Here is a 23519-nt window from a genome sequence, read left to right as displayed (position 1 = left end):
TCTTCTGGTCTCAGGCTGATGAAGCCTCTGGTTTATGTGGCCCTTTCTGACTCTTGGGCTAATACTTCCTTGTGTCTTTGGTATTCTTCATTCTCCTTAACTCCAGGTGGTTGGGACCAATTGATGCATCTTAGATGGCCGCTTGCAAGCTTTTAAGACCCCAGAGGCCACTCACCAAAGTAGGTTGCAGAACATTTTCTTAATAAGCTTTGTTATGCCAATTGACCTAGATGTCCCCTGCAAGCATTGTCCCCAGACCCCTACCCCTGCTGCTCTGTCCCTCAAAGTGTTTGATTGTGCGAATGTAGTTTTATCTTGCATTTTTCTTTACATAAACTTATCGTTTGTTTAAGGACCATTTTTCTTTCCTTTTCTGTGAATGTCTGTTCATATTCTTTGCCCATTTTTCTTGTCTCATTAAATTTAAGATTATTCTTATCTATTTATTGTGGCCTCTTTGTTACTCCTGTTTTTGCTTTTGAAAAGGTTTTTTTGGGGGGGGTGAAGCAAAGGTTCCCAAGGGATATTGGAGGGAAGGAGGGAAAGTTAAGATACTAAGAAATTAATAGATGTTAAATAAAATCAAATACCCTAAATCTGTCAGTGTTGTAGATATTGGGCTTTAGGGGGTTAATTTTATCTAAAGATTTGATACATAAACTCTAAAAGATTTTGACATTAAGGAAAAAGCCTGAGTTAAGAAGCAGCAGTAACTCTCCCACCAGCCTTTCTTTATTATTATTTGTGTTTGCAAAGCCTATGACAATTACAGAAAAATGTTTTGAAGTTGTTTTAGAACTCTCATCCCTTAACATTGTGAAACATCACTTTTTTTTACTTTCTTCCATTGCATCCCTCGTTTGTAACTATTTTAAGTAGTATTATAGTAAATATTTAGTCCTAGATTTTTCATATTTTGTTCTAGTCTATCATTTAATAAACATGTATTTGTATGATTATAATTTTTAGTAACTACATTAAAGTGTAACAGTTTTTAAGCCATTCCCTAATTTTGGGTACTTTTGTTTCCGTGGTTTTGCTCTTATAAGTAATACTGTTCTGAATAGCTTCTTTCGTTGATCTTTTTGCTTCTGTTGAGTTATTTCCTTAAGATAAATTCTTGACTGAAGTCATAAGAATGAAGTGTATGAACATTTTTATGGGTCTTCCTCTGTATTACCATATTCTTTTCCCAATATGTTAGAGTTTGTTTTATGTATTTTGGAGCTCTGTCATTGAGTATGTACGTATTTATTATGATTATGTCTTCTTGGTGGATTGTCCCTTTAATCATTGTATGATGCCCTTCCTTGTCTCTTATGATGGATTTTGATGTAAAGTCTATCTTATCAGAGATTAATATTGCTACTCCTGCTCTTTTTTGGTTACTGTTTGCATGAGATATATTTTTTATCCTTTGATTTTTAACCTGTTTATGTTTTTGTGTCTAAGGTTTGTCTCTTGTAGGCAGCATATTGATGGGTCATGTTATTTATCCATTCTGCCACTCTCTGTCTTTTGACTGGTGCATTTAAACCGTTTACATTCAGTATGATTATCCATAGGTATGAATTTACCGTTGTCATTTTGTTACGCTTTGTGTTGTGGTGTTGCCATTTTCTTTGTTCCACTTAATTTTCTGTACTGAGTTCTTTTTGTTTATGTATTTTCATTTCCTTTATTGTTGTTGATTTTGTTTTTACTGAGTCTATGGTTTTCTTCTTCTTTATTTTGGTGAGTAGGTTTATTAACTTTCTTTGTGGTTACTCTGACATTTACCTTTGTCTTCCTAAGTTTATAACAGTCCGTTATTTCTTGATATCACCATAACTTTCTTTCCATATGGAAGTTCTTTGTATACACCATTTATTTCCCCTTTTTTGTTCTGAAGTTGTCATTGCTTCCAGATTGATATCTCTGGTTCCCTGTTTCCAGTTCTGTAGCTTTACTTTACTTTTGAGATTTCTCTGTCTGGGTTGGCATCTTGGTAATGCTGTCATGTGGCTTTCTCTTAGCTTATTGTCTGGTATCATTGGTTCTCTATCCTAAGGACTGCCTTTAACATTTCTTGTAAGGATTCTGTGGTTTTTACAAATTCCCTCAATTTCTGTTTAGTTGAGAATGTCCTAATTTCACCATCGTATTTGAGAGACAATTTTTCTAGGCATATGATTCCTGGTTGGCAATTCTTTTCTTTCAGGGTTTTATATATGTCATCCCATTGCTGCCTTGTCTGCATGGTTTCTACTGAGAAATCAGAGCTTAGTCTTATTCGAGCCCCCTTGTAGGTTATATTTCGTTTTTCATGAGCTGCTCTCAGAATTTTCTTTTTATCTTTGGACTTTCAAAGTTTTATTATGGTATTTCTTGGTGACTTTCTTTTGGGGTCTATCCTGTATAGGGTTCGTTGAGCTTCTTGGATGGAAGTCTTCTCATCTTTCATGATATTGAGGAAATTTTCTTCCAGAAGATCTTCAAAAATTCTCTGTGCTTTTTTTTTTTTTTGTCTCCTCCTCTTCTCGGTTTCCAGTCACATTGGAATTATTCCTCCCCATAGTGTCCCACATAACTCTTATGCTTTCTTCATTTTTTTTTCATTCCTTTTTTTTTTATTGTTCCTCAAACAAGTTGTTATCAAGGGTTTTGTCCTCTTATTTCTCTAATTCTTTCTTCCATAGTTTCAGTTCTACTTCTGTGTCCTTCCATTGAGTTATCTATTTCTGGTATTTTATTGTTAACCTTATAGACTTCTAGTTACTGTTTTTGTATGATTTCTAATTGTCTATTTAATTTGTCATTTTGTTCTTGTATTGTTTTCCTGCATTCTTTTGGAGTTTTGTCTTACGTTTTCCTTGGTTTTGACTGTGTTTTCCATGATCTCTTTGAGTACACTGTGTATAAGCCTTTTGAATTCCTTATGAAGCAGTTCCAACACCATCTCTTCCTCTGGAAGGTTTTCTGCCCGTTTACTTTGGTCACCTGGTTGAACCATCTTGTCTTGTATCTGATATGATTTGATATTGTCTGCTATCTCCGAGACATTAAAGTGTTATTTTATTTATTTATGATTTTTTTGTTTTGTTTTGATATATCAGAATGCGTGCTCTCTAGTGGGGGAGGAGATGGGCATTTGTGGGGCACACAGGTGCTTTCTCCAACATGAGAGGGGCAGGGCAGGTGGCCATGGTTCGTGCAGGTGCTCTCTCCATTGGAGGAGGGGCAGGGCGGGCAAGCTGGGGTAGGGGAGAGAAAAATAAAAAAGAAAAGAAAAGCAAACAAAAAAATGAAGGTCTTGTCTATTGCCCCATGTTTGCCACCCGCTGTACTATTCAGGTACTGCCATTGGAGGGTCACCACGTCTCTGGGTCTTGATTTCCTATGTGCTCTGTGTACGCCTGGATCCCTGAAGCTCTCGTCCTCCTTCCTGTACTTCCCCTCCTTAGCTCCAGTTCATGTTCTATTCACCTTGCTTTACTCTGGGTATGTCTTCGCAGTTTCTCTGTCTCCTGTTGAGAGTTTCATGATGTTGTCTTCCTATGCTCCTTACCCAGGGTTGCTGCTGGCTTTGTTTCAGAATGGCCCCAGTGTGCTTGACCAGCTTGCAGGGTACCTCTGCTCCGTTCACTGCTTTTGTTCAGTTTCTTTTTCCAGTTGTTGTTTGATCTATATCCTTTCATTTGATGTTCAGGGTTCCAGAGTTGTCTTCTGTATCTGTTACACTTTGTTTCTTGGGTCTTTGCTGTAGGGGGCAGTGTGGTTCGTCTTACTAGGCCACCATCTTGAATCCCTAGCTCTTTAGTAAAGTTTTCATGCATCAGTATAAATGACTTTAAATTTTTTTTTGCCTCAGTCTTCAACTGATTTTTAGGCAGTTGACCGTTGGTCAGGAGTCACTTACACTTTTTGTTCACACCATTGTTTCTGTTATCTCCCTTTTCTCCTTTTCCTTACTTCCTTCTAACACAGACACTGTCAGCACTCTGCCAGCCTTTCACTTTTCTTTCAAGTGCTCCTTCCCTCTCACTTATTGAGTCATTCTTTCTTTGTATCATTTTCCTTTTGTGTTCTCATTTTGAATATATTTTTAAATCCATTTATCCCTTAAGCAAATTATTTTATGAGGCACACACTTTGTGGCTTCTGTTCTACTCTGTTTGTCCTCATTTCATTTATGAATGGTGGTGGCAGCAGCACCTGTCTGGAAGCTGGCCCACACACAGTGTCTTACTCACACAGCCTTTCCCAGTCTTTGTTTCCAGATTTCACTCCCAAGACTCCCTCTGCTGCCCCTCCATTCCTTTGCTATTGAGGAGCTTCCCTCAGTCTAGAATTTCCTTTCTGCTTTCTCTGTAGTTTGGATCTGTATTAGTTTTCTATTGCTGCTAACAAGTTAGCTCAGACTTAGTAACTTAAAACACCACAGTTTTGTTGTCTCAGCTTCTCTGCATCAGGAGTCCAGGTACAGATTGGCTGCTTCCTCTGCTCAGGGTCTCCCCAGGTTGTTGTCCCAAGGTGCTAGCAGGCCACATCCTCATCTGGAGCTCCGGGTCCTCTTCCATGTTCATTCAGAGTGTTAGGAGAATGCGGTTCCTCACAATTGTAGAGCTGATGTCCCATTTTCTTGCTGGTTGTCAGGGTGTCTCTCAGCTCCTGAGACCACCCTTAGGTCCTAGTCAGGGGCGCCTTTCATGACATGATGGCTCACTTCTTCAAAGCCAGCAGGAGAATCTTTCTCCATTCTGCTAAGATGGTGTCTTATGTAATATAACCTAGTCAAGGGAGTGACATCCTGTCATATTCACAGGGCCTACCCACACTCAAGGGGAGGGCATCTTACTGGACATGTGCAAGAGGGAGTGGGAATCCTTGGGGCCATTTCAGAGTTCAGCCTACCAAAGGATCCTACTGTCTTTTAGTGTCCAGTTGAAACGATGTTTCTTTTATGTGTTCTTTCCTTAACCTTTTCCAGTAATGTGAATCGCTCCCTTTCTTCATATAGCAGTTTGTATCTTCTCTCTTGCTCTGTCTGATGTATGTGAAATAAGCCCTTAGTGTTCGTGGTGTTGACACATCTGGACAACACACATTACCTTTGGGGTGAGTGGTGCTAGATACGCATTTCACTTTCACGCACTTGTTCTCTATGTATTGTTGAAGTAACGATTGCTAGAGTGAGAGTTACGGTGTTATGAAGAGAATTATGAAGTTGAGAGCCCTTGAAAGCCTGATACACATTTTGTGACTGTGAGACACCTACTGTGGTATGTTGTGGACATACTTGCCTACCTGTAAGCTACTTAGGGACAGAGACTGTCTTCTCCTGCTTCTGTAAAAATAATAGCTCAGAGGCAGTGACCAGGGCTTAAAAGCCTGGAATTTAATCAGGAATGAATGCAAGACAATAGTAGAGATAGTATGATTCCGGAGTGTGTCAGTGAGGGAAGTATGGAATGTGGGTAGGAAGAAAAATGGAAGACTAAGCCCATTCTTGGATGTCTTTGCAGCTTCTCCTCAATGTCTTGCCACAATCAACATTACTGATAATTATCAGGAAATAGTAGGAACCTGTCTAGCCTTTATATGTTTTAAAACAATTATTTTGTTTTGTTTGCTAATTATAGCTGGCGCTCAAGAGAAGATTGGCTGGGCCTTAGGTCTAGGATTAGAAAGGCTGGCCATGATCCTCTATGACATCCCTGACATCCGCCTGTTCTGGAGTGAGGATGAGCGGTTCCTGAAGCAGTTCCGTGTGTCTGATATCAACCAGCCTGTGAAATTTCAGGTAAATTACTTGCAAGAATTAGGTTAAAATAACAAAAATAGTTTTCAATGATTAAGAAGATCCTGTACTTTAAAAGGAAACTATTGAATTAAAAAAATAATAATAACGTGGATTTTAAAAGAAGTTTTATGTAGTGATCTATAAGACACAAGGGGTTCATAAACCTCCAGATATTATATGCAGAAATTTTTGAGAGGGTCTGTAGTTTTCATCAAATTCTCAGAAAGATCAAGGACTTCAAAAGGAGTTAGGGACAACTGGGATGACAGAATAGCATAAAATTCCAGCCTAGTAATTGTTATACAACAATCTTTAACAGTTAGCAAGAATATCACCATTCCAGATAACAATGTTTGTTTCTTTTTGATATGCTTGGTGACTTTACTGGACTTTTGGAAAGATTGTTGTTGTCGTAACTGTTCTTGTGGTTTTTTTGTTGGATGCTGTCAAGTTGATTTTGGCTCATAATGACCCCATGTGACGCAGTAGAACTGTCCCCATAGGGTTTTCTAGGTTGTGATCTTTTCAGAAGAAGATTGCCAGGTTTTTCTCCTATGGAGTCACTGGATGGGTTCTAACTACCAACCTGTGGTTAGCAGCCAAGCACTTAACCATTGTACTGCCAGGGCTCCTTCTGGAGAGATAACCAAAACCAAACTTGTTGCCATTGAGTTGATTCTGACCAATAGCTACCCTATAGGACAGAATAGAACTGCCCTTATAGAGTTTCCAAGGCTGTAAATCTTTCCAGAATCAGACTGCCACATCTTTCTCCAGCAGAGCAGCTGGTGAGTTCAAACTGCTGACCTCTCAGTTAGCAGCCAAGTGCTTAACCACTTCACCACCAGGACTCCTTTCTGGAACAATTGCTCACCCTATATTTTCCCTTGAGATTACAGGCTCTTGGCAGTTACATCTTGACATATCTAGGCACAGAAAATTTTGACTTATTTATTAACAATACTTTATTACAGTATAATTTACATACAGGAACATACACAGAGCAAGATATACAGAATATTTTTATGACCCCCCCTGAAAGATTCCCCAGGACCACATTCCAGTCAATACCTGTGCCCCTGCCAGCTCCCCAAAGCTAATGCTGTAATGACTTTAATTGCTATAGATTAGTTTTGCCAAATCTTGAACTTCCTAAGAATTTAATCAGTGTGGACTCTTTTCTGCCTGCTATTGTTAGGTGCCCTTAAGTTGGTTCCGACTCATAGTGACCCTATGTACAACAGAATGAAACACTGCTCGGTCCTGCGCCATCCTTACAGTCCTTGTTATGCTTGAGCCCATTGTTGCAGCCACTCTGTCAGTACATCTCGTTGAGAGTCTTCCTCTCTTTGTTGACCCTCCACTTCACCAACCATGATGTCCTTCTCCAGGGACTGGTCCTTCCCGATAACACATTCGAAGTATGTGAGACATACATAGTCTCGCCATCTGAGCTTCCAAAGAGTGTTTTGGGTGTACTTCTTCCAAGACACATTTGTTCATTCTTTTGGCAGTGCATGGTATATTCAATATTCTTTGCCAACACCATAATTCAAAGATGTCAGTTCTTCTTTGGTCTTCCCTATTCATTGTCCAGCTTTTGCATGCATATGAGGTGATTGAAAACACCGTGGCTTGAGTCAGGTGCACCTTAGTCTTCAAGGTGACATCTTTGCTTTTCAACACTTTAAAGAGGTCTTTTCCAACAGATTTGCCCAACGCAGTGCATCATTTGATTTCTTAACTGCTGCTTCCGCCATTGTTGATTGTGGATCCAAGTAAAATGAAATCCTTGACAACTTCAATCTTTTCTCCATTTATCATGATGTTACTTACTAGTCCAGTTGTGAGGATTTTTGTTTTCTTTATGTTGAGGTGTCATCCATACTGAAGGCTGTGGTCTTTGATCTTCATCAGTATTTCAAGTCTTCTTTACTTTCAGCAAGTAAGGTGTGTTGTCTGCATATCGCAGGTTGTTAATGAGTCTTCCTCCGATCTTGATGCCCATTCTTCTTCATACAGTCCAGTTTCTTGGATTATTTGCTCAGCATACAGATTGAGTGAGTGTAGTGAAATGATACAACCCTGACGCGCACCTTTCCTGACTTTAAACCACTTCCTTTATTCATCTAAATATTTTTGATAATATTTTATCATTAAATGTTTCATAGAATTTACCAATGTTGTTATCTGTGAGGCTTGGAGTTTCTTTGTGGGGAGGATTTTATTTATTAATTGAATTTCTTTTTAACAAGCATAAGACTATGCATATTTTCTGCTTCTTATGTCAGTTTTGGAATGTTATGTTTTTCAAGGAATTGCCCATTTTCTGTAAGTGATGAAATTTATTGATATTAAACTTGTTTATAATATCCTCTATATTAGTTTCCTAGGGCTGCTGTAACTAATACCACAAACTGTGTGGCTTAAAACAACAGTTATGTATTGCTTCAGTTCTGGAGAGTACAAGTTTGAATTCAGGATGTGGGCAGAGTCATTCTCTCTCCAAAGACTCTAGGGGGGAGATCTTTCCTTGTCTCTCCCAGCTTCTTGTAGCCCCATTTGTTCCTTGCTTGTGGCAGCATCACTCCAATCTCTGCGTCCTTCTTCACATGACTGAATTCCCTTTGCATCTGTCTGTGTCTCTTTCCCTCTTTCTGTAAGGACATCATTCATAATGGTTTAGAACCCAACCTACTCCAGTACGAACCTCATGTTAACTTAATTATATTGGCAAAGACTCTATTTCCAAATAAGGTCTCACATTCATGGGTACCTGGGGTTAGGATTTTAACATGTCTTTTGTAATTCAACCCATAACATCTTCTTATCATCTTAAAATTCTAATCTTTACCGATACAACTAGTTAACATCAGGTCATACTGGAGTAGGTTGGTTTTAATATCTCTGTAATGTTATCCCCCTTTTTATATCTGGTATTGGTAATTTGTATTTATTCACTTTTTTTTCATTTTCTTTCTTCTTTTCTTCCTTCTCCCCTTCCCTCTTTCACTCTCTGCCTGTCTCCTTCCTTCTTGTGAAAATATCCGCAGCAAAGCATATACCAATTCAACAATTTCTACATGTACGATTCACAGACATTTATTATATTCTTCAAGTTGTGGAATCATTCTCACTATCCCTTTCCAAATTATCCCACCACCATTAACATGAACTCACTGCCCACTAAGCTTCTCATCTAAGCTTTCAAGTTGCTGTTGTCAATTTGAGCCCATATAGATAATTCTTTAAAAGACCACAATGCTCAAGGAAGACATCCTTACTAATTAAGCTAAACTATTGTTTGGTTTAAAGAAGACTTCAGGGAATATTTTTGGTTTAAGGTTTAAAGATTATCTCAGGACAATAGATTCACAGGGTCATCCAGCCTCTATGGCTCCAGAAAGTCTGGATTCCTTGAGAATTTTATATTTTTTTCTACATTTTCCCCCTTTTGATTAAATTTTTCTGCAGAATCTTTGATCAAAGTCTTCATTAATGGTAGCCAGGCACCATCCAGTTCTTCTGGTCTTGTGGCAAAGGAGGCTGTTCTTCATAGAGAAAATTAGACGTACATTTCATTTCTTCCTCCTATTCCTGACTCTCCTTCTTCCTCTGCTGCACTAGGTGAATAGACACTAATTGTACCTTGGATGGCTGATCGCAAGCTATTAAGACCCCAGGCACTACGCAATGAACGGTTCTAGGAGGTAGAACCAATAAGCCAAAAAAAAAAAAAAAAATTTCCATCAAGTTGATTTCCAACTCATAGCGACCCTATAGGACAGAATGGAACTGCCCCATAGGGTTTCCAGGGAGCAGCTGGTGGATTTGAACTGCGGACTTTTTGGTTAGCAGCTGTAGCTCTTAACCACTGCTCCACCAGGGCTTCAACAATGTGTATAGAAATTGTTAAATGAGAACCTAATTTCCTTTGTAAACTTTCACCAGAAACACAATAAAACATTAAAAAAAATTTTTAAAAAAGCCATAGATGTGTAGTTTTATTTATGGACTTTCAATTCTATTCCATTGGTCTATGTGTCTGTTATTATACCAGTACAAAACTGTTTTGATTACTGTAGCTGTAGAGTTTTGAAATCAGGAAGTGTGAGCCCTTCTGCTCTGTTGTTCTCCTTCAAAAATACTTTAGCTATTCCAGGCCTCTTGCCATTCTATATAAAATTAAGGATTGTTTTTTTCCATTTCTGTAAAGAAGGCTATCGGAATTTTAACTGGGTTTTCCTTGAATCCATAGATCATTTTGGGTAGTATTGACATCTTAACAATATTAAGTCTTCCAATCCATGAGCACGGAAAGTCTTTCCATTTATTTAGGTCTTCTTTAATCTCTTTTGGCAATGGTTTCTAATTTCATTGTATAAGTCTTTCACATTCCTGGTTTAATTTATTCCTGGATATTTTATTCTCTTCAGTGGCATTGTAAATAAAATTGTTTTCTTAATTTTCTTTTCAGATTTCTCATTGCTGGTGTATAGAAACCCAACTGATTTGTGTGTGTTGACCTTATACCCTGCAACTTTGCAGAATTCCTCCTTTTTTTTAAATCTGTCTTGCTAGCATTCTATCAGTCTTAGCCTAAGCAGAGAACTAACCTTGAGCTCTGTTGATTGTCTCTATTCTTTTTTCTGTGTTATTGCTTTCTGCTCTTTATTACTTTTTTTTTTTTTTTTTTTTTACTATCTTTGAGTTTAATGTGGTCTACTCTTTCTACTTTCTTGATGTAGAAGCTTTACAGCAGATTTTAAATATTTCTTTAATTTGAATTTAGGACTAAAATTTTCTCTAAGTTCTCTTTAGTTGTTTCCCACAAATTTTGTTACACTGTGTTTACACTATCCTTTAGTTCAAAATATTTACAATTTAAATTATGGTTTCTTTTTTGACTCGTTGGTTTAGAATTTTGTTGCTTAAAATTTTCCAAATATTTGAGGATTTTTCAAGAGATCTTTTTGTATGTATATATCAAGACATGGATATTGACTGGAAAGTGTCACTGGGGGACTTTCACAAGGTATAGAAATGTTCTATGTATTTTGATCTATATGGTTTACACAGGTATATACTATTGAAGGAAACCCTGGTGGCGTAGTGGTTAAGAGCTACAACTGCTAACCAAAAGGCTGGCAGTTCGAATCTACCAGGCACTCTTTGGAAACCATATAGGACAGTTCTACTCTGTCATTTAGGGTCACTATGAATTGGAATCGACTCAACGGCAACGGCTTTAGTTGTTTGTTTTTTTAATACTATTGAAAAGTATATGTCTTTATGTAGATACCTTTTTTAAAGGTATCTAAGTACAATTAAATTTTGTGTTTAGAGAACATACTCATATGATTTCAGTCATTCAAAATGTCTTGCTATTTTAGTACCTAGCTGATAGTGTTTTTGTTTATATGTATGTGAATGTTACATGTACACTTGAAGACAATGTGTATTCTGCAGATGGATGTTGGTTCTAGTGTTCTATAAGTTGTGATTAGATTGAGTTGATTAATAGTGTTCAAATCTTCTGTATCCTCAGTAATTTTTTTCTGTTCTCTCTATTCATGAGATATGTACTTTATAATCTCCAACTATGAATGTGGACTTGCCTATTTCTCCTTTTGGTTCTATTAATTTTTACTTCATCTATTTTGAAGCTACATCATTAGGAACATACACATGTAAGATTATGTCCTTCTGATGTGATGATCCTTGTATCATTATGAAATATCTTTATCATCGATATTTTTCTTTACTTTTTCTGATACTTACACAGACACACTAACTTTCTCATGATTGGTGTTTGCAATGTTTATCTTTTTCACCATTTTACTTTTACTATGTGTCTTTATATTAAAAGTGTGTCTCTTGTTTTGTTTTTTCTAATCAAGCCTTGAAGTCTCTATCTTTTAATTGGAGTGCATAATTTGCTGATGTTATCGTTCTCAAGTGTTCACTCGCAGATGTTCAAAGATCGGATTTATAAAGATACTAATAATAAGAGGCATTAATAATGAAAACTAAAAAAAAAAAAAAAAGAGAGGCACTTGACTTACAACAGAATGGACGTACGATAGATTTATCAGAATGAAAACTGAATATATAAAGATATATATGTTGATTATATAACTTTATGTATTCAGTTTTCATCATGACAAATTGCTTTTCTTCTAATAGAGCAGTTTTTGTTGTTAAGGATAAGCAAAAGTGTGTATATGTGTGTGTCTGTACAGGTAGTCCCCGAATTACCATGGGGTTCCATTCCGATGACCCCATCGTAATTACGCATTGTAGCCTTGTATGTAGTGCATATTACTAATGATAAGATGTACCAAAAAAAAAAAAAACAACAACTGAAAACAGACGGTCATAAGTGTGTTTCTTTGTAACTGGAATACATTGTAAGTCAGGGACTACCTACTTGGCCTATCCTAAGGGGAATATTTAATGTGATTATAATCTTATGCTAAACTTTTCCCTGGAGGGGAAAAGAGGAAACAAGGGGAGAAAGGTCTTCAGGCAGCTCTGAGCTTGTGGATTCTCTGGCCAGGGAACCCTGGGAGCCTTCAGGAATCCTTTTGTGTATGGCTGAGGGTGGAGTGGAGCAGAGATTTCTCTTTCCCTCCCTTCAGACCTTCCTAGATAATACTTCAAGCTCTCTTGACTCCGTGGTCTCTCCCTCAGCATGGCCTCTGAAGTCTTTTAAATTCACCCGTACAGCTGTAATGGCAGTCTCCTACGTTATAGCAGTAGTCTCCGATTTGTATCACCCTGCAGCCCCATCTATAGGACTCCTTTCCTGAATACCTGGAAACAGTGGTTTAAATCTAGTAGGTAGGCAGCTCAAGTTATAATGTGATTTTAATTTTTTGCTTCATTTTATCTAGTTTAAGTGCTTTGCCTACTGAGGCTGTCTTTAATCATGCTGGAGCAGTGCTTAAAATGAGTGCAGAACAATTTGGTCGGTTTATCATGCGAGCATCATCTTATTCTGCACAGGTGATCTTTGCCCACCACCCAGCCCCCATGCTGTGCTCATTTTGGGCACTGGGGCATTGGTGGTATGTGCTCCTGCCAAGTCCCCTGAAATAAAACTTGCTATTTCAGTGCATTGAATTGAATGATCAATAATCCAACTTCTGTTCATTCTTAAAGTATTATTTGTAAGCATTCCAGAATTATAAGTCTATTTTCGTCTTAAACAGGATAATCCTTGTATTTGAAAATCATTCGTTATGCAATTCTGTATATTTTTTTTACACATTTTACTTAAAAGTTATTAATTCAGTATATATCCACAGTGGCTTGCAAGGTTAAAGATTCAGTGTCCATTTGATGAAATAATTCATCAATTTTGGTTCTTATCTTTTCTCTCAGTCAAGAATTTTTTCTGGCTGCTTCTGTGGCCACAGACTGTATTTATTCCTAATCCTGGATCCTATTGCAGACGCTTATCACTGCAACAGGACTAGGTGAGAAAGGACGGATGGGGCATGCAAATCTGTCGTAACACAGCCTATCCAAGAGAATAATCATAGTTCCTAGTTAACACTCATGTAGGCCTTACTTGATATCTAAAGCCTTTGCATGTACTAACTTAGTTAATCCTCTCAATAACCCTCTGAGCTGGGCTGCTCTTACGTCTCTCCATTTTACAGGTGAGGAAATGTAGTGTTAGCAGTGCATGCTGCTCATTCCAAACTTACAGGAGCCATTTCCTAAAGCTTTATCCTAAGTATGAAATGAATAGTTGATTATTCAGAGCCAAAGGATTTAAACTTTTCTAACAAATCCAAAGATTGACATACAATTTACAGAAAAAAGAAGGCATTCAGTTTAAATTATTTAATTTATGGATTTATGGGTAACAAACTAGCTATATCAATGCTTCTAAATTTTAATGTGCATGAATTACCTGAAATATCTTGTTGAAATGCAGATTCTGATTCTCTAGGTCTGAGTGGGGCCTGAGATTCTGTCTTTCTCATAAGCGACCAGGTGATGTTAAGGCTGCTGGTCCACAGACCGCACTTTGAATAGTAAGGATCTAAGTAATGGAGGAAATCATCTAACTAACTAACTAGTCAGGCCTCAGCTACCTCACCTGTGAATTGAGATGGATGACCAAGTGATTACACTCACTTGCTTCTCTGTTATGCTCTCATTTTAAGTTCAGCATAACTGTCATATTAACAGACATATCATTTATGGTATCTTTAGCACTTAATCTTGAAATGCTTTTCTTTCTCCTTGCCCTAAATTTTCTTACCATGAATTTCAAATAGAGAAGCTATACCATTACCTTTTTTTTTTTTTTAATGAGCTGCATAAGCTTTCTTTCCTATTTTTTTCTATTTATATTTCAAGGCTAGGGGACTGAGTAAATAAACTCCTGCAGTTTAAATGCACATTAAAAAAAAATTATGCTTAAGTCAGAGATTTGCTTGCATACTTTAAAATGATTTATAAAGGGGAAGCGTTAGTGTTTAAATCAGAAAAAATAGAACTAGAGATAATGAAAGCTAAAACTCAAAGGACTAAGAATTTGGTAGGCATCAGCAGGACAGTGACTGTGGAAGGGTCTTGTAGCAATTCAGTCATCTCTGAGGGCAAACATGCCAGGATTCCCAGGGCAAAGCTTCATGTCGGAGTTTGTCCTCACCCACCCTACAGTAACAAGCATCAGTAGTGAATGTTGTATGGTATGAGGACTGGAAGTATCCTAAGACCGGATTTGGCTCTTTTCATTTACTTATGCTTTCTAGCAACCATAGTTCAGTGCATCATATGCCCTTTTCTTTATTGAGTGCCTTATAATACTTTTTATTGAGTGCAGTGTATACCAGAAGGAGCCCCGTGGCATAGTGGTTAAATACTCGGCTGCTAACCAAAAGGTCAGCAGTTTGAACCCACCAGCTGCTTCGCAGAGACAGATGTGGCAGTGTGCCTTGGAAACCCTATGGGGCAGTTCTCTGTCCTACAGTGTTGCTATGAGTTGGAATCAACTCGATGGCAACTGGTTTGGTTGTTTTTTGGTATATATGCCAGGCTCTGGACTGAATATGTTGCCTATATTATAGCTGTTATTCTTCACAATGTTCTAAGGTGGGTACTACAAACACATTTTATAGATGATAAAACTGAGGCTTGGCACCATTAAGTAACTCGACCATATAAGCCTTCCAGAAAGTATGACAGACAGGATTTCAACCAAAGCTGAGTCCAAGGAGCTCATAGTATTAAACCTAGTAAGTTATACTGCTGCCAATCCTGAGGTTCTGTGCTAGTCTGGAGTTGGTAAGTGAAATTGAAAATTCCTGCCTTCAAGTTGCTTCTAATCTAGAGGAGGAGACAGATTTATCAAGAGAATTATAAAGTCATTTGGAATTATAGTGATGAAGCTATGTGTGGGTAAATGCAGTATTTAACTAAGATATTGACCAATGGCTATAGAAGCCGAAAGTTTCTTTTTTTCTTCTATTAATCCCTTTTTGCTAGTTAATTCTCTAAATCCTTCTGTGTCTCTCCAGAATTGTATTAGGATTGAGCCTGTGGTTACTGCTAATCTCCATGGCTTGGAACAGTTCCTAGATCTGGTTCAGCTGGCATTATCATAAATGTTGCCTGATAGACAACTTATTGCAGAGTTTTGCAGAAAATCTGCATTCTATTCCTGAATAGATCCAGCTGTGAGATTATCATCATGGTCATTGTATTGCAGTGAAATTAATGAATTTTAAACTTTTTCACTATTTCCATGTGCTTTTTTCACATCTTACACAAAATGTATGTATTTGTCTTTTGCTGGAAAAGGGACGAAATGGAAATATCATTTATTTATCTCAGAAGAAGCGAATAGAAAGAGGTAGAGGAAGAAATGGGGAAGATGACCAACCTAGAACCTTTATATGTGCTCATGAGCACTGCTGACTGGCAGGTGAGAAGAGATGCGATGAAGAGACAACTTTGTATTGAATGCCAATTCCTGCCAAGATGCTGTATTAAATTCCCTGTGGGGAGCAAATATCGGTAAGACAAAGTGTGTGCCCCAGAGCACTGACAGACTAGATAGAAGCCAGCCTATGAGACCAGAGGGCACCGGGATGCCCTCTGAATGGCTTGTGTGTAGGGAAATTTGGCATTGCATCTTCATTGAGCCACCATCTGAAACATTCCAGGTCTAATTTCCATGACCTCCTGGAAGTTCACTTTGCTTTGACACACATGGCCCTAAAACCACCAGCATGATTCTTTGTCATACTGTATATAAGTGGGCAGCGTTAACAGCCCACTTTAGGTAAAGGGTCATGAATTTTAAGTGAGACCAGGAAGCGTGCTTGTGTTGATGTATCCAGCCATGTTTAACTTGTGGTGGCAGACTCTGAGTAGGAGGAAGCTGCATTTTACCAGGGCTTAGGATCTGCTAGGTGAGTGCAACTAAGCAAGGGAAGGGTAAGGAACTGAAGTCTATATTCAAGGGATTTTGCTAAATAATGAGGTAAGTGAGGACAAGAGAGGGGTGAGAGACAGGGTGAGAAATCTGTAGGATTTGGACTATATGTCCTAGGTAGGCAGGTGTAAGGATTGTTGGAGTCAGGATACTAAGAGAATGAGCTGAAGATTTAGGAGTATCTTAAGCTGGGTTCTCTAGAGAAGCAAAACCAGTAAAGTGTATAAATATATAGAGAGGGAGATTTTATATCAAGGAAATGGCTAGAACGTCCCAAGTCTGTTGGTCAGGCTGGAGACTTCTCCTGACTGACGTAACCACAGGGGCTGGGGAAGATGGGCAAGTCAGACAGCAGGGCTCTTGCTCACAGGCTGCGAAGACTGACACATCCCAAGATCAGCAGGTAAGCTGCTAGCTCAAGTCCCAAGAACCAGAGGTAAGATGAACAGGAGCCAGCTGCAGGATCCAGAGCGAGTAAAAGTGCACCAGCCTTGCCAGAAAGTCCACCTGTATTGGATTCAGGCTACACCCCCAAGGAAACTCCCTTTCAACTGATTGGCTACTCACAGCAGATCCCATCATGAAAGTGATCACATTATATCAGATCTCATCATGGAGGTGATCACATCATCATACGACTGCCAAACTCCATCATAACTGCCAAACCACTGAGAATCATGGCCCAGCCAAGTTGACACACAACCTTAACAATCACAAGGAGGTAGGGGTTAGAATGTGGAATCCTTAAAATGAAGATCTGTGAGGGATTTCAGTTACTGGTTATGACATGGGAGTCATTAGCTTTAGGTAGATTGGAGGAGAAGAGGTCAAGGAATTGAGAGCCAGGGCATTTGAAAGATGATCTGTGTTGACACTGAAATTATGAAGAACCACTTGGAATTGGGTCAAGAGTAGTACAGTGAACCAGAAGCTAAAATAAAATCTTCAGGGAATGATGGAGAGTCACCTGGGGTTTGGTAAATGACTGGAAGTAGCAATGGGAGCAAGGAAGACACCTAGTCCACCTATGTGGATAGCTTGAATTGTCCAGGATTGCACTAAAAAAATAAAAACCCCCAAAACACCAAGCCTGTTGCCATCAGGTCAATTCCAGCTCACAGTGACCCTATAGGACATACGGTTTCCAAGGAGTGGCTGGTGGATTCGAACTGCCAGCCTTTTGATTAGCAGTCAAGCTCTTAACCACTGCACCACCAGGGCTCTAGAATTGCACTAGCTTTCCTATATTACTGGCCCCCATATAAGCCTCATAGTACACATGCCTGTCCTATCCAAAAGGCTTGTATAACCTTTTCATTTCTAATGAAGGTCTTTAGAATCTGGATAGCCACACTCTTCTTCAGATGAAAGTAGAGGTGAGGAATGAAGAGACCTGGTTTCTAGCTCTGGCTGTTATCACTGGCGACTTGCTTGGGGAAGTGAGTGCACCCCTCTGGGCTTCAAGTTCCTCAACTGTGAAATGAGGGAAGCTGGACCAGATGATTTCCATGCTAAATTTGTAGGATTTTTGCATAATAATTAAGGCAAAGACCCAGGAAGCAGTGTCGGTCTTTGCTATCACCTGCTTTTTGAGGTCTGCTGTTCTCCACCAAACAGTGGGCCCTTTACTGAGAGAAGCAGCTGTAGTATAATGATTGAGAGCATAGCCTCTAGAGCTGGAAGTTCTGGGTTCAAACCAAGGCTTTTCTCTGCCTGTGGGACTTAGTACAAGATGCTTAACTTCTCTGTGCCTCAGTTGCCTCATATGAAAAGTGGAAATCATACTAGTACTTACCTGTAAAGCATTTATAACAGAGCTTATCTCATTGTAAATGTTTCTCTTAGTTTCTCAGTGCTGCCTTGACGCAAATATCATAGGTGGGTGACTTTAAAGAACAGGAATTTGTTTCATCACAATTCTGGAGGCTAAACTCCCTAATCAGGGTCTCAGCCATGTTGATTCCTTTCTTGCTGGTAGCCCGCAGTGTTCCTTGCTTCCTTGGCTTGTAGATCATCTTCATATGGTGCCTGTCTTCCTCCTATGTGTCTCTATGTCTAATCTGCACTTTTTATATCTCAAAAGTGATTAGATTTAGAACCCACCCTGCTTGAGTATGACCTTTTTAACATAACAAATACTCAGTTTCCCAACAGGATTATATTTATGGGTAAAGGGGCTGGGATTGCAATACATACTTTGTGGCGGACACGGTTCAATCTATAGCAACATTAAATGAATGTTAACAGTTGTTAATATTTTCACCACCACTTCTTCTGTCACTGTCACCACCACTACAAAAACATACTGTTCTGAGAGTAGCGGCCTCAGTCCTCATGAGTCATGGTCCTTCGCGCCCAAAGTTTCCATCACAAGCTTGCAATGCTAGAATATTCCATTGGTTCGTGACAATTGAACCCTGTGGATTGTGGCCCATATTTGTGTCAGAGCCTTTGTTATCGGAGGCCTGTGATTTATGGCTGCTTTTTATTTTTGTGAGAGCAGAGGGTCTTGTGATAAGTTTTATATGATTAGAGAATTTCAGCCACATTTTTTTCTTGTTTATTAAGACATTTAAAAAAAAAGAAAACCAGAGTCCCCAGCTCTTCTTCCACAGTGTTCTTATAGTGTAGAGTTGAAGGATGTGTACTGCGTGATCTTTATACATACACACATTCAATATTCTTATTACATTTTTGTGGTTATTAACCTCACGGAAATGTACAAACACTTCCTATTTGTAGATGACACGTTAAACCTTAAATATTGCCAACTTCTATAAAATTTGACAGATTATGTGCAGTATATTTCAGGGAATCATTTATCTGACTTGAAGAGGTTTTGGTATTTCTATCTCTGGAACCAGAGGGATGCTTTTAAACTACACAGAATCTCTAAACCAGATACTAATAGTTGGTGGATCATAAAGTTAAATGTTACAGTTTTAGAAAGAGATCATAAGAATAGGAACCAGAAACAAATACAAGTTTGAAGGAATTGACATAGGAAGAAAGAACTATTGGAAGAACTGTTTGAAAGAACCATTGTCACAATGAGTAGGTCTGTGGTTTTTTCAGGTGTGAATGTGGGAATAATTGTTACATGGTAGCAGTAGGAAAGTGTCTTAGTCTCCTAGTGCTGCTATAACAGAAATACCACAAGTGGGTGATTTTAAAGAACAGAAATTTATTTTCTCACAGTTAGGAGACTAGAAGTCCAAATTCAGAGCACTGGCTCTAGGGAAGGCTCTCTCTCTGTTGGCTCTGGGGGAGGATCCTTGTCTCTTTCATCTTCTGTAGCCTGCCTTTCCTTGGTTCCTTGGCAATCATCAGGTGGCATCTGTCTCCCTCAGTAGGTGCTTGCTAGTGTGTCTAATCTGCTCTTTTTATAACTCAGAAATGATTCAGTTTAAGACATACCCTAAACTGATATGGCCTCATTAATATAACAAAGAAAACCCTATTCCTAAATGGGATTACATCCACAGGTATAGGGGTTAGGATTATAACACCTATTTTGAGGGGGACACATTTTAGTCCATAACAGGAGGACTTGGGCTTCAACTAAGAAAAGAACCAACTCAAAAAGAAGATATACTATGTCACACAATAACAGGAAGCCCTCAATGGTGCCAAGGCTCCAAAACTGTGAGCATTTTTCCCTCAGGCTTGCCCGCTCAGAATCGAAAGATGGTGGCAGGAGCACCAAGTATCACCTCATACAACGAGGACCAAAGTCAGAAAACAGACTGCCCTTGTTTTTGTTGTTTTTCTTTCTTTCTTTCTTTCTTTTAAGTGTGAAGAAAGTTTTGGAGAGATTTTTATCACTTCTCCTTTTCAAGGTAGTTGGAGTGGTCTGTGAAGTCAGCAGGCTGTTTTCTAATGTTTATACTGAGCTCTTTTCAATAAGGCTTATGCTTTTGCATTATTTCACAACCAGCAATGCCAGATGTGTACAATCAGACCCCACAGGCAAGGATATTCTATAAATGCAGCCATCTTTATGAATACGTAGCCACTTGTAACTTGGGATAATAGGGGCTACTGGAAAACGATTCTAGCCTAAAATCTTTATCTTCTGCTGGCTAGAGCTTGAAATTCCCCCTTAGAACTTTCTGCCTTTAGTTTGATCCCTAGCCAAATGTAAAATATTCATCTTGCCTAGAAATGACTGTGCCTTCTTTTATAGGACGACTGGGTGGGATTGATGGGCAGTATGTTGCTATGGAACATTTTTACCTCTGTTTGAAATTGAGTATAGAAATCAAGGGCATTATAGCACATCCAATGAAGTTAACTATATCCAACAAAAGGAAAAAGGGCTGAAATACTAACTTCAGGTCCCTCGACCTAGGAATGAGATTCTCGGAGTTATTAAAGAAATACCAGAAGTTCATCAGGGCCAATTCAAATGGAAAATTCAAGGTTTCTATTAATGTTCTGGGAACTAAATTAAATCAAAATAATTTACATTACTAAGAATAATTGGAGCCCTGGTGGCACAGTGGTTAAAGAGCTTGGCTGCTAATCAAAAGGTCAGCAGTTCCAGTCCACCAGCCACTCCTTGGAAGTCCTATGGGGCAGTTCTACTCTGTCTGATAGGGTCGCTATGAGTCAGAATCGACTCAAGGGCAGTGGATTTGTTTTTTTTTTTTTGTTTAAGACCAAGCGAAGAAAGGTAGATTTGTCTTTAATTTCCCTCATCCAGGACAAAAGAAAGAACACTCCCTTCCCTTCACAGGGGTATGCTCTGCCCCTTTGCTGGAAGGGTAAGAGAAGCATTTGGGTTCATCTGAGATATTAGGGCTTAAAGGCTGCCTGTGTTTAGACAGAGAAATTGGAATTATTTTGTGATTACATTATCATGGAACTTTTCAAACTTTTGCATTTATGTTGACATTTCGTATGGGTAGTCTTGTGAGCCTGAAACTGAAGAATGTGGTTAAAGTCAGCAGTAATTTATATAGTGGGTGGCTTAATTATTCTTTCTCTCACTTGGCTAAGTAATGAATCAAATGTTTTCTTTCAATGTGAGGGAAGAATTTATTTTCTAACGGGTCTCCCTGTGAGATTTATAAATTACAATTGTAGGTTACAATTCACTACCAAGGAGAGTGAATTATAAATAGATGATCCTTGTAAGAGTCTGTATGGCAGAGTTTGAGAGCCAAATAATTGTTTTACATTTATTTTTATTAATTTTTAAAATGATGAAATATTTCAAAAATTTAGAAAGTAACATAGAACCATGTGCTTATGACCCAGCTGTCTCCTTTTAGCAAATCCTAGACTTTGCCACAGATTCTTTCAAAGAGTGAAAACAGAAGTACAACTGAAATGTCTTTGCCTCCCGATGCCGTTCCGCTCCCTGCTTTCCTCCCCAGAGGTGCCTACTAACTTCAGTTTGATATTTACCATTCTCTCTTTATTTTTATACTATTACTGTATTTGTATGGGGCCCTGGTAGCACAGTAGTTAAAACCTCGGCTACTAACCAAAAGGTCGGCAGTTCAAATCCACCAGCCGCTCCTTGGAAACCCTATGGGGCAGTTCTACTCTGTAGAACTCTAGGGTCGCAATGAGTTGGAATCGACTCAACGGCATTAGGTTGGGTTATATTTGTATATATCTAAAACAGTAGGTCCCTGGATGGTATAAGCAGTTTGCTCTTGGTTCTTAACTTAGAGATTGATGGTTCGAAACAACCCAGCGACATGGTAGAAGAGAGGCCTATAATCTGTTGGCTCCTCCATAAGAATTACAGCCAAGAAAACCCTATAGAGCAATTCTACTCTGTAACACATGGGGTTGCAATGAGTCAGAATTGACTTTTTATTTTTATGGGGGTGGAAATAATTTATAGAATTGCTTCAAAATTTTTATTATATGGCCAAAGTGGGTAATAAGTAGAAATCTAGAGAGGTTTTGTAAGAAATTTGGTAAGCGGTGTCTTAGGCTGGGTTCTCTAGAGAAGCCAAACCAGTGAAGTATATAAATATATATAGAGAGAGGTTTATATAGAGGAAACCACCCACTCGATGGTAGAGGCTGGAACATCCCAAGTCCATGGATCAGGATAGAGGCTTCTCCTGACTCACGCAGCCGCAGGGTTCTGGTGAACCCAAGATCGGTAGATAAGCTACTAGCTCAAGTCCCAAGAACCGGAATTCAGACGAATGAGAGGCAGCTGTAGGATCCAGAGCAGGCAAAAGCCAGAATGTCCACCTATATTCAGATGCAGGCCACATGCCCAAGGACACTCCCTTTCAACCGATTGGCTACTCACAGCAGATCCCATCATGGAGGTGATCACATAAACACTGAGAATCATGGCCCAGCCAAGCTGACACACAATCTTAACCATCACAAGTGGATTCTAAAATTTACATGGAATTGCAGAGGGTCAAGAATAGCAAAATAACCAAGTAGAAGGGTTTGCTTAATCAGATGTCAAGTCTTTTTAAAAAGCTACAATAATTGTGGGAGTGTGGAGCGATGCACAGATAGATATATTGGCCCATGGAGTGCAGTAACAAGCCCAATAATGCACATGTGTATTATGCTTGATTTATGATCAGGAGAAGTCTTTTGTACAGATGGAGCAGAGATAATTGGGTACCCATATGGAAAAAATGAAACGACCCCATTTTCCTAATTATTCAAAAGTGAATTCCAGGGAGTTTCTAATCTAAATGCAAAAGGCAATTTATTAACTTACTGTCTTTGAAAAAGTCATTTTACCATGAGTGATTCTTTGATTCTTATTGGAGTAAATTGAATTGGGGAGACTGAACTAAATGAACTATAGTAATGTAAAATTAAAAGCTAATTAAATATCTGGTTTCAAAGTTTTGATGAGTACTTAAAGTGGTTGCTATAGTTTCTTTGTAAAGCCTTTTATCAAATTAGAGATATTTCCTTCTATTTCTCGCTTGATAGAGTTTCTTTAATCATAAATGGATGTTAAAGTTTTTTAAGCCTTCCATATATTTTGTCATTTCACATATTTTTGCCTTTATTCTGTTAATGTAGTAACTTGTAGTGATTGTTTTTTGAATGTTAAACCAACCCTCTATTCCTGAAATAAACAACTTGTGTGTGATATATGATCTTTAGATAGATCGATAGATAATACATTTACATATATATGATGGATTTGGTTTGTTAAAAATACAAAATAAAACCAATTGCTATTGAGCTGACTCTGACTCATGGCTACCCCACATGTGTCATAGTAAAACTATGCTCCACAGAATTTTCAATGGCTGACTTTTTAGGACT

General features: G+C 38.5%; 1 protein-coding gene across 1 annotated transcript in view; it reads left to right on the top strand.

Annotated features, from left to right (window-relative positions):
- FARS2 (phenylalanyl-tRNA synthetase 2, mitochondrial) overlaps nt 1–23519 on the top strand; it is a 517904-nt gene that overhangs the window by 228340 nt on the left and 266045 nt on the right. Inside the window, exon 4 of the mRNA XM_023741741.1 lies at nt 5622–5782. Coding sequence (XP_023597509.1) covers nt 5622–5782 — 161 coding nt within the window. The remainder of the gene's footprint in view (nt 1–5621; nt 5783–23519) is intronic.

This window comes from Trichechus manatus, unplaced genomic scaffold (genome assembly GCF_000243295.1).
Source record: "Trichechus manatus latirostris isolate Lorelei unplaced genomic scaffold, TriManLat1.0 scaffold00188, whole genome shotgun sequence".
NCBI lineage: Eukaryota > Metazoa > Chordata > Mammalia > Sirenia > Trichechidae > Trichechus > Trichechus manatus.
Note: the sequence above shows the minus strand (reverse complement) of the source record. Positions and strands in the feature narration are given on the sequence as shown.